Consider the following 15,477-nt stretch of genomic DNA (forward strand, 5'->3'; position numbering starts at 1 on the left):
AGAACTCAGTGAGAAATGAATCTTGTAGAATACAGACAGTAACGCATGTGTTCCTGGAAGGTAGGTTTCCCTTGCCTTTAAATTTGCATTAGCCTATGGCTGGCACTGGTTGCTTTTTTATTCTCCCTCTTCTACTGACAGCTCATAAAATTGTATTCTTAAGGAATTAAAGTATTTTTCTGTGTAGAAAGACACTCGAGTGTTACAAGTTTGTTTTACGTACTTTGTATCTGACACTATAGTTATTACCACAAAGGTGATGGGTAGATGCTATCTCAAGTTTCATATACTTACACTTCTACTGCATGCTATTTAACAATTGCCTAACCATATTTGTTTTGCTTCTATTTTGTTCCACGAGAATACAAATCTGTCTTGTATATAGGAGTATTTTTTGGTGTCAGCTGGTACATTCATTGAAGCATGTTAGTAAGGTATTTACAGATGGAAGCAGGATGGCAATAGGGGAATAAGTACCCCTACAGCTGATTATACTCTAGCATTTTCTTTAGTCACCAATGAAACTGCACATCTTCTGGTGGTTGCGGAACTTTTGGCTTTGGCTTTCCAATTATGCTGTTGTGCTATTTTCTTTGTTTTGGTTTCTTGTTTGTGTTTTCTTACTCTGTATTTCTGTTTTATCATACCTGGTAAGTTACACGGATAGCCTAGACATCCTGGGTAAGGCTATATGTGTAACTGTCTTTGTATTCTTTGAAAGTTGATCCTGTTGCCTAGCATGTTCTTTTCAGTGGTCAGGAATATTCCTGAGACACTTGCTTTTAAGAGTATGCTATTTGGTCTAATCACTTTTAGAAGTTTAGTGCTTAATTGGTGCCATCAGGAGGCAGCACAACTTCCTTTGACTTCATGCCTCTTGTGGATACTATTCCCTGTGTGGGCTTGTCACTATTCTTCCAGTGCTTTTGCTGTGTGTCGGCTTTGTTTGAGAGCATAAACGTCCCTTTGGAGTTTTGAGGGTTGCTGAAGACTTTTTTTTTTTTTTTTTTTTTTTCCCGAGGCTTTATTGGAAGAACCTTTCTGTTCTGCCTACCTGATATACCTTACTATGGTTGGTTTGTCTCATGCTGTTGTTGTGGCTGAAGTTTTTGTTGCTGCTATGGTTCATGCTATAATTAATTATCCTCCTATATTTCCAGTTCACTGGTCTTTTTCATTTTAAATCTTCAGTGGAAAGAGTCAATCTGCAGCTGTAGTGGAAGAGCCTAGTGAAAGTTATAGCAAGGGCAAGGCTAAGAATTGCAAGTGTGCTTCTCATTCTTCCTTGTGTTACGGTTCATCCCTTTTCTTTTCCACTTCTCGTACTTCTGATATTTTGAGTTATTTTATTTATGTGGTCAGAGTTCCAGGAGGGGGCTGATAATAATGCAAGCCACTAGTATGCTCATGGCCAGTTTCTTGCCAGAGCTTCTAGGGAGAGTTGGTTTGACCTGGACTATGCTCTTCACCACTGTTCTTCCAGGTAGTCTTCAATCCATGTGGCTTTGGACAACCAATCAATGTTGTTTTACTGTCCTGATACTTATGAACTGGCACAGGATGGCCAAGGATGAGGTTGGTATCAATGCAGTCATGCCTATGACAAGTCATCTTTGAGTAGTACCATTTCCAGTGCTTTTACTAGATTGATTACTGGTCTACTTGATTATGGTAGGGCGGTGCTTATCGTTCACTTGTGCCTAGTACCAGTTCCAGCAGATCTTGTTGCATTGACGCATCACTTTGAATTAGACTGAGCTGCTGATCATTACTGGTCAGCACGCATGTCGTAAGATTGTAGCTCTCCACAAGTGTTCAAGTCGTAGGGCTCAGGGAATGCTGTGTCATGATCATTTGAATTATCTTCCCATCAGTTTGGCATGTCCATTTTGTTGTGGATACAGCAAGAGTGTACTAGTACCCTACCTCTAAGATCCAACAGTGTTGCCAATAGTACATTTTTGGGAGCAAATTTTTTTTTTACGTAAGCACAGTAGTCAATGGGAGGCATCTCAGCCCTTTGACCCAATATCTAATGAGTGGACCTCTAGAGATGACACCCTTGTTCAGGCTGGCCTGGTCCCCACTTGCTCATGGGGTACTGTAAATAATGAAATTGGATCACTGGACTAGAGTGTTTCATTGGAGACTTCCAATTTGTTGCAAAATAAAGTTAAATGATTGAATATTACTAGAATGTAATAGGTTTAGCTTACAATTGCGTTTTCTTACTATTTCAGTAGTCAAAGTTGACCGAAGGTTGAAATTTTGGCACCTATTGTTATTTATATGAAAATAAATAACTGATAAAAGCTACAATCATGGGTTGTTTTTTGTTGTATTCTACAGGAAATTGCGCACATTTTCATATATAAAACTTTATGTAATGGCTAATATAAATTGGTGCAAACATTACGACAATCTGACGAAAAAATTTATGATTTTTTCGGCAGTTACTGCGCGGACGTAGGAAAATATTTATTCAAAAATTCACCATAAATCGAAATATTGTGCTAGAGACGTCCAATTTGTTGCAAAATGAAGATAAATGATTGGATATTACTAGAATGTAATATTTTTAGCTTACAATTGCGGTTTTCGACCATTTCGCTCGAGTCAAAGTTGACCTAATGTTGAAATTTTGGCACTTATCATTATGTATATGAAAATATTTCAAAACTAAAAAAGCTACAACCATGTGTTGTTTTTTGTTGTATTCTACATGAAACTGCGCGCATTTTCATATATAAAACTTTATGTAACGGCTAATATAAAGCGGTGCAAGCATTACGACTTTCGGACAAAAAAAATTCTGATTTTTTCGGAAGAGTTACCGCGCGGAAGTAAGGAAAAAGTTTTTCTCAAAAAATCACCACAAATCAAAATACTATTGTGCTAGAGACTTCTAATTTGTTGTAAAATAAAGTTAATTGATTGAATATTACTAAAATGTAAAAGTTTTAGCTTACAATTGTGATTTTCGACCATTTCGGTCGAGTCAAAGTTAACCGAAGGTTGATATTTTGGCACATCGTTATTTATATGAAAATATTTCAAAACTGATCAAACTACAACCATGGGTTGTTTTTAGTTATATTCTACATGAAATTGCACACATTTCTATATAAACTTTATGTAACGACTAATATAAAACTGTGCAAACATTACGACAATCGGACGAAAAAAATTCTGATTTTTTCGGAAGAGTTACCGTGCGGACATAAGGAAAAAGTTTTTTCATAACTTCACCATAAATAGAAATATTGTGCTAGAGACTTCCAATTTGTTGTAAAATGAAGGTAAATGATTGAATATTACTAGAATACAAGAGTTTTAGCTTACAATTGCGTTTTTCGACCATTTCGGTAGTCAAAGTTGACCGAAGGTTGAAATTTTGGCACTTATCGTTATTTATAAGAAAATATTTCAAAAGCTATAACCATGGGTTGTTTTTTGTTGTATTCTAATGAAATTGCACACATTTTCATATATAAAACTCTATGTAACGGCTAATATAAAATGGTGCAAAAATTATGTCAAAGTGACGAAATAATTTCAGAGATGTGTCGCTGATGCTTTTTAGTGCGAGAAGAAAGAAATTCGTGCTTGCACGCCTGCGTAACGATTGTAAACAAAACAACAGCTTGATCCGTGAACTCCCAGCATCCCTCAAGGTGCGTGATACAAAAGTTTTTGCCAAGTAGGCCTATAACTATTTTTTCCCAAATTTAAAAAAAAACTTTTTTGCATTAACGTTTCATAAGTCAATTCGGCACCCAACACAATTTTCGTCAACGTTTAATGCATCCAAATGGCGTTTAAGGGTTAACTAGAAGATGTCATAGATTAAGAGATGGAGGAGAAGGGACTAGCCTAACTAAAAAATGGAATAGATAAAGAGGAGGAAAAGCGTTTAGCCTCTTGTAAATTTAACTCTCGTGATATGTGAGATATGTGATAAAATCATTTTTTAAGGGTGAAAATTTGGGGGTTGCATGATATGCAAGATTGCATGTTACGCGAGTCTATATGGTACCTTTTTTTAATTTATGCAACAGAAAAGTTTCAATAAAAAATAAATTTGCCTATGACAAAACCAAGTTATAGTTATACTACACTAAAAGTTTCATTGAATTTGGTTCAGTCTTCTTCAAGAAACTTGAATTTATGTTTGAAAAAGCAAGTTTTAGATTTGCTTCAATTTTTTTACTACTTATTCTTCAGCTAATACTGAATAAACACAAGTCTTGTTTTAGTATTCTTGTAGATCTAGGCATTTAGTTTGAAAAAAAAAAGTTTTCAGGAAACAGCAAAAGAAGAAAATTTTTGGAGGTTCAATCTTGAAACAACCCTGAGACAATCAGGAAATTTTCATCAAATTATCTATACGCATATGATTATAACTTTTTCTCTGACATGTCCTGTAGAGAGAGGGGGATATTTTAGTGGGGAGTAACCTTTTTTAATAAAATTTTTTCAGTTTTTCATGCTCTTTTCACAATTTGTCATTCACAATGCCATAAAAGCAATGAACAAAGTTGTCCATGAACCAATCTAAACATTTATTATTTACATGTGAAATAGTCCAAAATAGTGTAGTATATCCCAAACTTGATCCAATCTAGGGTCATTCGGACACATTTACGTTTTTACAATGTGTCGTTCACAGTGCCGTACTAGCAATAACATTTCTAGTTGTTTATTTAAACATAAAAAAAAGTCCAGAATAGTGAATAGCTTGCTTGATCCTATCGTGAATTATTAATACAGACTTGTTTATAAGTATTTTTCAGTTTGTAGTTTACAGTGTCATACAAGGGATGAACAAAATTGTCAATAAGCCAATCTAAAAAAAAAAAAATTTCTTAGTATTATCGCTTCAGGATATGTTTTATATAAATATAAAACAGTTGATAACCATAATGACTAAAATTTTATAATTCCTCAAAATTCGGCAGGCCTCATAAAGATGCATGGGTAACAGAAACTTCTTTTTTGGGGGGCTTTCCTGACTACCCCACTCATTAGTTGCTTGTGTTTTTGGATTTAAGGTAGATTTGAGGCACACCTACAGGGCCTATTCAGTCATCAGTCAGCACACCAGTGTCTTTAAGTGGGCACAGTTATCTCTGTGAGCATTCCTAGACCATATTGTCAACAAGCAAGATATGACTGACTTCTTGTTCCTCTGCAAGATACATGCTGAGCACACATAAGGTTTTTGACTAACAAGCTCTGGTCTTCTCCCAGCTCCAGACCCGAGGACTGCTGTGGAAATAGCCCTCCAGTACATGTGGAACAATCTGGATGGTCTTGCTGGCCCCCTACTTCCTAGATGACCCTGGTGGCTCTTTATTGGCACAAAACTAAGTGAGGTTTAGAATCTTGGCCTTGACTAGTTGAGGCATTGAGAGAGAGAGATCCCTCTGCCCCACTCTTTGTCAGCCGCTGTGCTGAGGCTGTACAAGTTCTTAAAGTTCTCTTCATGGCTAGAAACTACCAGCATCTGCAAGAGAAGAGGCGGGAGGTTCTCACAGGACTGCTACAGAGATAAAGAGGGTTAGGAGATCCACAGCAGTCTTAATATTAGGGGAAGTGGGTATGGATTATATTTCACAATGGAGTGCTGCTTGTCTGTGATCAGTTTTAAACAGTTCTTTTGCAGTAGGATGGCTCATCTTCCTGAGTCCCATTCAGGTACCTTTTGGTCTCTCAGTGAGGCCTTAGACTTAACACCTTCAAGCCTGTTCTTTTGGTAGCAGTAGTGAAGAGAGTTAGCAAGCTTCATAGTCTCTGTATGTGTATGAATTCCAGCATTTGGAGGGTTGGGAGAGACATTCCATTCTCGTGCTTTTCTGAGCTTTTAGCAAGAAGTCAGGCTTCATCAGTCCTTGATAGTAGCTGAAGAGTTTTTTTATCCTATCCCTCCAGGACATTTTGAATGGATGATTGAACAACCTTTTAAGTTTTATGAGACAATACTCTCCCAACCGTGGAGTAAAACTCCTATACGTAATACAAAGGTTTTTATTCTCTTGGTTCATATACGGTAATAGGAATTTTTTTGAAAATTGTTTTTATTGTCGGTAAACAGAACCGTAACTGAATTTCACATTAGTCCTAGTAACGGGAGAAAATAAGGATGAATACCATCCCTCTGCCTTTATCTGTAACTATGGTGTTAATAAGCTTCAAAGACCTGAACATTTTGTTCCAAGAATACTCCTATATATAAAATTTGAGTTTTGTAAATAACTGGAACTTTTTTATTTTCTATTAAAAAAAATGCAGAAAGATATTTGCTTTTCCATGTTAGGTAGCTATATGTACAGCTATGTAAATTAAAGGAATACCAATTTACTTATTTTCTTTTTCAATCTTCCACACAACAAAGTGTTACAGCTTCACTGTTTTTAAGAATTTTCTTTTTTTGAGAAACTGAAAGTTTTAATACTTGAGGCCTCTCCCCTAGCTGCATTTTAGAGATGATGTGCTCTATTACAGCAATATGATTGCCAAAGGAGGAAAGGTATTTTTTTTTTTTTTTTTTGATAGGATTTACCCATGTACTACCTTGAAAACAGTGAATTGAATCCCTGAGGAGACATACAAGGACCCAAGTAAAGTTATTAAATACAGTACACTGCCACATTCAGGTCATCTTTTATTAGCTAGTTACTAATCAAGGAGAGATGGATAAATGTAGGGGGGGGGGGAAATTAAAATTTAGCAGAGCTGCACAAGACGTGGACCCAAAATTTTTACATAAGCTTGGATTGTCATTAGGTTTTCCCAGAGGTGTCTCGGGCTCCAGTCATTTGCAGATTGCCTCCAGTTGGAAGATAAATGAAGAAAATTGACGCTGTAATTGCACATTTCTTTTTTGCCGTAATGCATCTTTTCCCTTCCCATTAGGAAGTACCATGCACAGTAGCCTAAGAAGCAAATAGTAATCCTCTGTGGAAATGTGCAGAGTTCTGCCAGTGTCATATGGTGTATTTGAGTTTATTGGATTAAGTAAGGATCGTGGCTTGTTGCACTATGATGACTTCATCTACAGCATGGTAGTGTTACTCAGATAGAATAGTTGTTAGATGGATTTTCTAAGAGGGCATAACCATGCTTCAGTAAGCGTAATAATTTTCCATGAAGTCTTTGAATTTTAGTAGCTGTTTGTGTTATTAGAATTTAAATGCAGATGGTAGTAATACAGGGGATATAAGGTTGTTTTAGTGTGCACGTAAAATGTATAGTACATTACCCACTGTGGGACTAGCCTGTAAATTATACTAGTTATTTTCACTTCTTATTTTAAATTATTTTTTATTGCAGTTTGAAGTTCTTAATTATCCAAAAGAACAAATTCTGCATATTTATAGTAGGGAAAAGTAGGCATTATGGGATTTTTGGAAAAATAGCCTCAGCATGGATTGCTAAATAAATTGTGTATGTGAGTGGTTTCATTGGTAGAGTTAAATGGACCATTTTGGATCATAAGAAAAGTGTGTGAGAAAAGATTGCCATCTCAGTTTGTCATATTGTACACTGCTAGCATGTTAAGAGAGGCATTAAAAGTTGAGCAGGTTCCGTAGTTAGGAAATAGTTTAAACTGAATTATTATTTAAATGACCTATTTTTTATGAAGTTTTTCTCTCCCTCTTCTTAAATTTACTTAAAAGCAAATCTTTCTTCACTCTGAGCTGTCTGCATTGGGGTCCTATGCTTTTGCATCAAGAGGTTTATCATAAGGATATTTTAATAAATTTGTTTTGGCATTTTTCCAGAGAAGAATTCTAGTATGTCTCTGTAAACATTAGTATTTTCTATTTCCAAAACTTTGCATATACCATGAACATCATGAGCAACACTCAATTTGAAAGGTGCAATTTATCTTTTCTTGGCTTAATCCATACTCTGGTCACTTTTTAGTGAGCCTTTTACCCTTGTAGCATAGGGGTTATTAAGTGCATGTAATGCACCAAAGGGTGTTTGCAACGTCACTTCTCTAGTTGCACCCACTTTGAGCTTTTTTTTTCATTCTTCCTTTCTACATTCTTGGTGTTCAGCCTTTTTTTATTACTTCCTAGTGCAGTGGGTGTTCTTGCAGTTATATCTTTAGATCCTTAAACTTCATCTCCTTTGTTTTCTGGATAAACTTCAGCTCCTTTGTTTTCTGGATTGCTCTAACTTTCTGTCCAACTCCTTTCAATGTCATGAATACTGAATGGCTCAAGTGCATCTCTGCTTGGGATGACAAGTGTAAATTTAAAAAATCAAATCAAAACGGTGAGCCTTTTCTTGGCTGTCTTGTCATCCTGTCATCTACTTTTGTTTCTCCTGTTTCTAGAATACAGTATCGGCATGTTGCTCATCTCCTGGTCTCATCAGGTGCACAAACTATCTCAGTCTTGACTTTTGGACTTTCTTTGACACAAGATGCTTGCTGATCCCTGATGTATTCATTTCTTTTCCTATCTCTTCTCATCATTCTACTCGTTTATCTGAGTATCCTCATTTTTGCCATGTTCAGTTTTTTGTTTCTATTTTCTTCAGTGGTGCAGCTTGTAGCCCTTAAAAAGTAGCAGGTCTTAACCCCACCTTTATGTACTTAGCCCTCAGCTTACTAGGGACTCTATTGTCACAGCGTATGCCTGATAACCCCATTCAGTTATTCCACCCGGCTGAATTTGATAGCTAGCTTCTTTATCCATAATTCCCCATGTTTCTGTCTTTGAACACTTTTGATGTTCAATTCTTCTAGCTTAATTGTGGCTTGCTGTTCATTATTTAGTCAATTTGTCATACATTTAATGATTGTTTGACTTACTTGCATCCCTCTACTCTCAGTGCATATCTCCATAGTATATCTTAGTTTCTACCATCAAAATAATCAGTTAAGAACATACATCAATGGGCATCCTCCCTTATATCCTTGGTCAATACATCCAGCACTATATTGAAGAACAACTAGTCAGCACTGCTCCATTGTGCAGTTCCACCTTGATTGGGAAGCTGCTAGTTTATTGCTATTGTATACTTTTCATGGTGGTAGTTACCTCTTATACATTTACTAGCAACTCATATATTTTTATGCCAAGGTTTTTGTCTGAGGTACTTTATATAAACTTTCAAGCTGGTAAAAACTACATGAAGAATCTGTTAGGAGAATATTCCAATGGCAACTCTCCCCATGAATCTCCTTCCTCCTCAGTGGCCTCGGCATTCCATTGAGGGGTCAGATATGTGTATTTATGGTGATAGAAGTTCACTCTCGACGTGGTTTGGAAGTCACGTAAAGCCGTTGGTCCCGTTGCTAATAACCACTGGTTCTATGCAACGTAAAAACACCATACAACCCCTGAGCCAGACCTCCAGTTATTCCATCCTGCCTGAATTCGATGTCTCGCCTCTTGGTCCATGCTTCCACTATCCTCTAATATGGACAGCAAGTGCTTGAACTTTTACTCTCTTTATTTCTTCCCCATCTAATCTTATGCCATTTCCACAATCCTCAGTAATACTGGAACATATATTCTGTTTTTTATCTGCTTATTCTCATTCCTCTCTCAAGTGCTGCTCTCCACCTCTCCAACCTCCCCTCCAACTCCTCCCTCCTCTCTGAACACAACACAATGTCATCTGCATATAATATGCACCATGGCACTGCTTCTCTAACATCCTTAGTCATTGCATCCATCATGATGTTGAAGATGAATGGGCTAAGTGCCGACCCTGGTGTAATCCAGCGCCTATCTCAAATCCATCCGTCTCTCCAACACTGCTTCTCACTTAAGTATGCACATTGCTGTACATCTCCTGAATAATTCGGACATACTTCTCTGGTACCATCTTCGCCCTCAAACATCTCCACATTTCTTGCCTTGGAACTCTGTCATAGGCCTTTTCTAGGTCTATGAATACCAGATGCAGGTTTCTTAGTTTTTCTCTGAATTTCACCATCAGCTTCCTTTTGCAAAATATTCCATCTGTTGTGCCGCTTCCCTCCATAAATCCTAACTGTTCTTTCCCTATTCTCACTTCCTCTCTTAGCCTGCGATCTATTATTCTTTCCAAAATCTTCAATGAGTGAGGCATTAGTTAGATACCTCAATAATTACTGCATTCCTGGACATCACCTTTACCTTTAAATATAGGTACCAGTGCTAAAATACAAACAAAAAACTTTCCCTGAGTCCAGTCCAGGGGCAAACTTGTTCCACTCATATTCATTCAAATACATAAGGTGCAATTTTTGCTAATTTCACCAAATGGCTATCTTGTGTAGGATTTGTTGCACCATTGTCAAATGAAACAAACTACTGTAGTTTTATTTCCCAATAATGCTTCAGTTTTCACAACAAAACTGTGTGCATTATTGTTAGGAGTTGAGATTTTTTTAAAGCAGCTATGTAAATTAGCAGCTTTCAAGTAATCAGAACCTTTAGTGCCATTCAGTGTCATCCAAAGAATTCCTTTGTCCAGTAGGTTAAGTTTTCATTCTACAAATTATATGAAGCTATTTCAATTTCAAAATATGCTAGGTCCTTCTTCATACAGGCATTGAAGGACATGAAGATGCTAATAAAGCAGAAAGTTCTGTAACTGAAGTACTGTGACCAGATCAACCACAGTGGGCCCCCTGTATTCGCGTTCTCCATATTAGAGGAGAGACTGATACGAATTCGCGGATTTCTCTCGGGACCATATGTACTCATTATTCCCGGGAAATTCGCCTATTTGCGGTATTTTTCTATGAGAAATGTCCATAAATTCCTGGTTTTTTAATCAATTTCATCATAAAATGCACTTTTTGTGATAAAATGATTTTAAAAAAAAAAGGTATGAAAATTGTATTGAGTTTTACCTACCAAAATAGGCAGTTTTCAGCATTTTATAGTGGTTCCAACTATTTGTGGATTCTAAACAAGGGGGGTGGGGCGTCTGGTATGCATCCCCCGCAAATACGGGGGACCACTGTACTATACCTATTCCTGTTAGCAATTATGTATTTACTTTCTTTAAAATCAGAACTGTATAATTAATGGCAGGTTTAATAGAATATTATATCGGATGCTAAATTAGAACTTGTTGGATTGTAGTGCTGTTCATTTAAAAACTGTCAAGTTGATTAGGCTCATGTGATCCATGGTTATTTAATCCCTGGAGAGTTTATCTAAGTATCTCTTTCTGTTTTCTATTGTTCCTGTAAAACCATGAGTTCATTGTTTTCTTATTTATAAATATTTGGGATGAATCTTACTTAATGTTAAAGATAGCTTATTTGTGTGCTGATAGGTGAGGAGATATAAGCTATCTGTAACCTTAGACAAGTATCAAAATAATAAATTTTATTATACAAATTTATATTTTGGACTGAAACAAAACTACATTCTGTTTTGTTTGTGGAGCAAGAATGAACTTTACACATAACCCTAGGCAACATTAGTTTCTTATGTACTTGGCCGAAGTAACCAGGGTTATTACCATATCTTTGCAGTACATATTGCCATTCTCCAATTTTTAGCAGTTTTCAGCTGAATGGAGAGTTTTTAAAGGGAATAAAAAGCTGTTTGCTGTACAGTTACAGTTCTAGGCAATATTATATTAGTTGTATGTGCATTTAAATGCAATAGCAATTTTGCTCTTTGAAAGCAACCTGGGTCTTGAGGTTTCACATGCAGCATGAGAAACTAATTTTAGAAGCTACATATGGTGGTAATATAGCTCTCTCTCTCTCTCCTCTCTCTCTCTCTCTCTCTCTCTCTCTCTCTCTCTCTCTCTCTCTCTCTCTCATTTGGCTGATTTTGTAGATTAAGTGGCAACACTCAAATATCTTAAAGTAGTAAAAGCCATTTACAATCTAGAGTGCTATTGCTTTGTGTTGCCCTGCTGCATATTTATATTCTTAATTGTGTTCATACATGAACAAACTTTTGGTCTTAACAATAGGATAATTTCTAGCGCTTAGCTGGATCCGGTTAAATCGCAGATGAAAGCAAGGAATCTTGTGAGATCTGGCAACGCATGCATATATTGGGTGAAGAGTGGTCATGGACCACGCACCCACACCACCGCGTCAGTCTTTTCTTAACCACCTGGGCGAGAGTTGTGGTTGACCTCTCTTGGCCTTTACCTGGTTCATTGCTCATTTCGCTTGTGTTTTAGTGTGTGCGCGCCCTGGAACTCCAGGTTTTCCATGTTCTCGTTTTTTGGCTTCGGCTGAGACCGACCCCCACGTCACTTGCAGTAGGTGTCGCTCTAACATTTATACAATAACGAAACCCTGCACGGAATGCCGTGCGTGGCCTAGAGAGCAGTGGAAGTTTCTACTCTTCCTTCGTGGGAGGGTTTTTCTTCTCCACTTCCCGATGCTTCATCTCCTGCTGTCACACCCCATACTAGTGTTGTGCCTTTGTCCCCTTCCTTTTTGTTCATTGATTCGTCGTTGGAAGTATTGGGAGGCCCTCAGGCTGATTTATGTAATGTTGCCCCTTCTTCTTCGGGAGGCGTCCAAAATGGCGGTGCTTTGGGGGATGCTTGGGCTACGGGATCCACTGTCCTTGAAGGGTTTGCTGATGCATTTCATGGATACTCACTACCCCACTCCTCCTGGCCTCATCTTCATGGGTAGCTGAGGTTAGCCATTTTGTATTGCTCTGCCAGTGACTTCACGGGGTCAGTTATTTTTTTATCCCTCTGTATGACGTCACTTCCATCAGTGATGTCACTCCTAGTCGTCTCCACTGTGCTGCCTCGTACATCTATGTCGTCATCGTTTGCTGCCTTGACGTCGTCATTGCCATCCAGTTCGCTGCTTCACCCTTCATGTCGTCAGACCCTTCTCTTGCTCATCCATCTGAGGCTTTATGCCAGGTAATTCTTAAGAGATTGTACTTTGTTTTAGAAGAAGTTGGCTGCCATGTTGGCTGGGAGGACTGGAAGCAAGAGTGTTGCATGGCCCCCGCCTCCTGCGAAGGGATTGTGTAAGGAGCCAGTGCTATCTTCCTCTCCTTGCCCATCTCCGCCGCGTTGGCGTATCAAGCGTTGGAAGGCTAAGGACTTTGCCCTTTCTTCGTCTGCGAGTGAGGAGTAGCATGCCCGTGTTCCTGAGTGCGTTGGTGTTTCGGAGAGTTAGTGTATCTTCCCCTGTGTGATCTGCAGTGGCTGCTTCATCCTCTGCATCGAGTCGCAGGCGTGTTGCAACCTCCCTCGTTTGTGCAAATGTTGCAGGTGCTCCCTCTTCTCCTTCTCCAGAGCCTATTCGTCACCGTAAGGATCTCAAGGCGCCTGTTAAGAGGTTGAAGGTTGTGAGCGTGGAGTTGGTGCAGCAGGAGTGTTTGCCTGCTCCTCTCCGTGGTACTCCTAGGAGTTCGACTCCGAGGGATTCTCATTCTGTCTCGAGTGTTCAGGATTCCTCACCGACACACATTCGTACGTCTGCCACACCTATGCTCGTTCTTGGCCATGTTAGAGAGTCATCTGTTGGGAGAGTGCATAGTGATGTCCCTAGTGTTGTGGTTGGTTCGTCGCAGGAGTTGGCGCTTGGATCCAGCCCAGACAGGTTAGTTGGTGTTTTGGGCTGTTTGGCTGCTGGTTCTTCCATTCATTTAATTGAGGAAGGCTCTTTAGGTAAGCCTGCACACCCTTCTCGTCGTTGACCCATGTTGCTGGAGCAGGAGGAGGGAGACACGCAAGAGTTTTTGTCTTCCTTACAGAAGTTATCGATCTCATTCGTGAATTCAACAATTTGGAGAGTAGGACTCAGGCTCGGTCGTCTTACACTCCTTCCTTCTTGGAAGCCTTGCTGGGAGCTACGCAGGATCCCAAGTCATCGTTTCACCTACCCTTGTCGGGGCATGTCCAGTTGGTCTTGCATAAGGTTAATGCCTCGGTTTCAGATTGGGACGGTTTCCTTCGCTCTAGAGCAGCGTTTCCCAACCTGGGGTGCTAGCACCCCCTGGGGGTGCTGAAATCAATTATTGGGGGTGCTGGGAAGCGATACACACATGACGGTAAAATATCACTTCCTAGCAAGGCTTGACCAGTTCTGCAGTACACGTTCGGTACTTGTTTATATCTGACATGAGAGCGGCGAGACTGTGGGGCCAGTGGCAGCCAGACAGTAGCACTGTAGTTATTCAGTAGCAGTGCAACAGAGCAGTACAGCTCCTACATATTTGAGTTTTGTCAGCATATCTAAGACTATCTTTGATTTCCAGTAATGCTGTAAGTCCATTGGAAAGTATTCTCTCTCTCTCTCTCTCTCTCTCTCTCTCTCTCTCTCTCTCTCTCTCTCTCTCTCTCTCTCTCTCTCTCTCTCCAATGTGTCGCTTCATGTTATTATCTGTAAAAGGAGTGATGACGTTTTTCAACACTAAAGTATTGAAAGACTAAAATCTTGGAACCCTGGTATCTGAGGCGAGTGGCTTCGTAGCACGTGGGTAGGCTATGTTTTGAATCAGTGTGCATGTTGTCATTTCGCTTATTATTTTTCCTGAATTAGATATATTACAGTTAAGTGGTTGTTTTATGTTGATTCTTTATCTGAAATGAATATGTCGACCTTTTCCGTGATAGTTTCTGGTCAAAAGTAAGAAGTTTAAGTGTGCAAGAATTGAATAATAATAATAATAAAACGAAGTTAGCCATCAGTATGTAGGGTACACACACACACATTTACTCTTTACAAGTTTTCAATGTATACACACATTTGGAACATACACACCACATGCAGGGTTTCAACGTAAGGTAAAAAATACCTTAAAATACAGTAATCAGATCTCCTTTCACTAGTTTAGCATCAGATCAAGTGGGAGAAGGTAGGATCAGTCTGCACAGATGGTGCCCCAGTCATGCTGGGGAATAAGTCTGGATTTGCTGCTCTAGTGAAGGAGAGGGTACCAGATATCATTACGAAGCACTGTGTACTCCATCGCCATCCTTTGGCGGTAAAGACATTGCCATCTCATTTGAAAGAAGTTCTGTCCGTCTGTGTTAAAGTTGTCAATTACATCCGGGGACGTGCTTTAAACCACAGAGTGTTCAAGTTATTTTGTGAGGAGATGGGAAGTGAACATCAGGTGCTTCTCTTCCACACTGAAGTGCGATGGCTCTCCCGTGGAAAAATGCTGACACGTATTGCAGAGCTCGCTGATGAGATTGCAATATTTCTCCGAGAGTATCAGAGTGATTTTGCTGAAAAATTTGAGGACGAAATTTTCATTCCCTCCCTCTCCTACCTGGCAGACATTTTCGGTCATCTGAATGATCTCAACTGGTCCATGCAAGGCATGTTTGCTAATAATATTGATTGTACAGAGAAGGTTGAAGCCTTCAAGAAGAAAATATCACTGTGGAAGCGTCGAATCCAGGGAGGAAATGTGGGAAGCTTTCCTATCCTGGATGAAAAACATGGAGACAAGGCAATCCAGCCAATGCTTGTAGAAAATATTGTTGCTCACCTCTCACTCCTAGAGA

At 38.9% G+C, this 15,477-nt stretch overlaps 1 protein-coding gene across 6 annotated transcripts in view; it reads left to right on the forward strand.

Annotated features, from left to right (window-relative positions):
• The window catches only part of LOC135197882 (protein shisa-5-like), a 137,825-nt gene that overhangs the window by 103,569 nt on the left and 18,779 nt on the right, over positions 1–15,477 (forward strand). Inside the window, exons 7-8 of one of the 6 annotated variants that reach the window (XM_064225090.1) lie at positions 3–60; positions 3,560–3,642. The exons of 3 other annotated variants lie outside the window; for them this stretch is intronic. In XM_064225090.1, coding sequence (XP_064081160.1) covers positions 3–19 — 17 coding nt within the window. In that variant the 3' untranslated portion in view covers positions 20–60; positions 3,560–3,642. Of the gene's footprint in view, positions 1–2; positions 61–3,559; positions 3,675–15,477 lie in introns of those variants that run through there. 2 more of the 6 variants (XR_010310674.1, XM_064225089.1) reach the window with 2 other exon arrangements.

This window comes from Macrobrachium nipponense, chromosome 21 (genome assembly GCF_015104395.2).
Source record: "Macrobrachium nipponense isolate FS-2020 chromosome 21, ASM1510439v2, whole genome shotgun sequence".
In the NCBI taxonomy this organism is placed as follows: Eukaryota; Metazoa; Arthropoda; class Malacostraca; order Decapoda; family Palaemonidae; genus Macrobrachium; species Macrobrachium nipponense.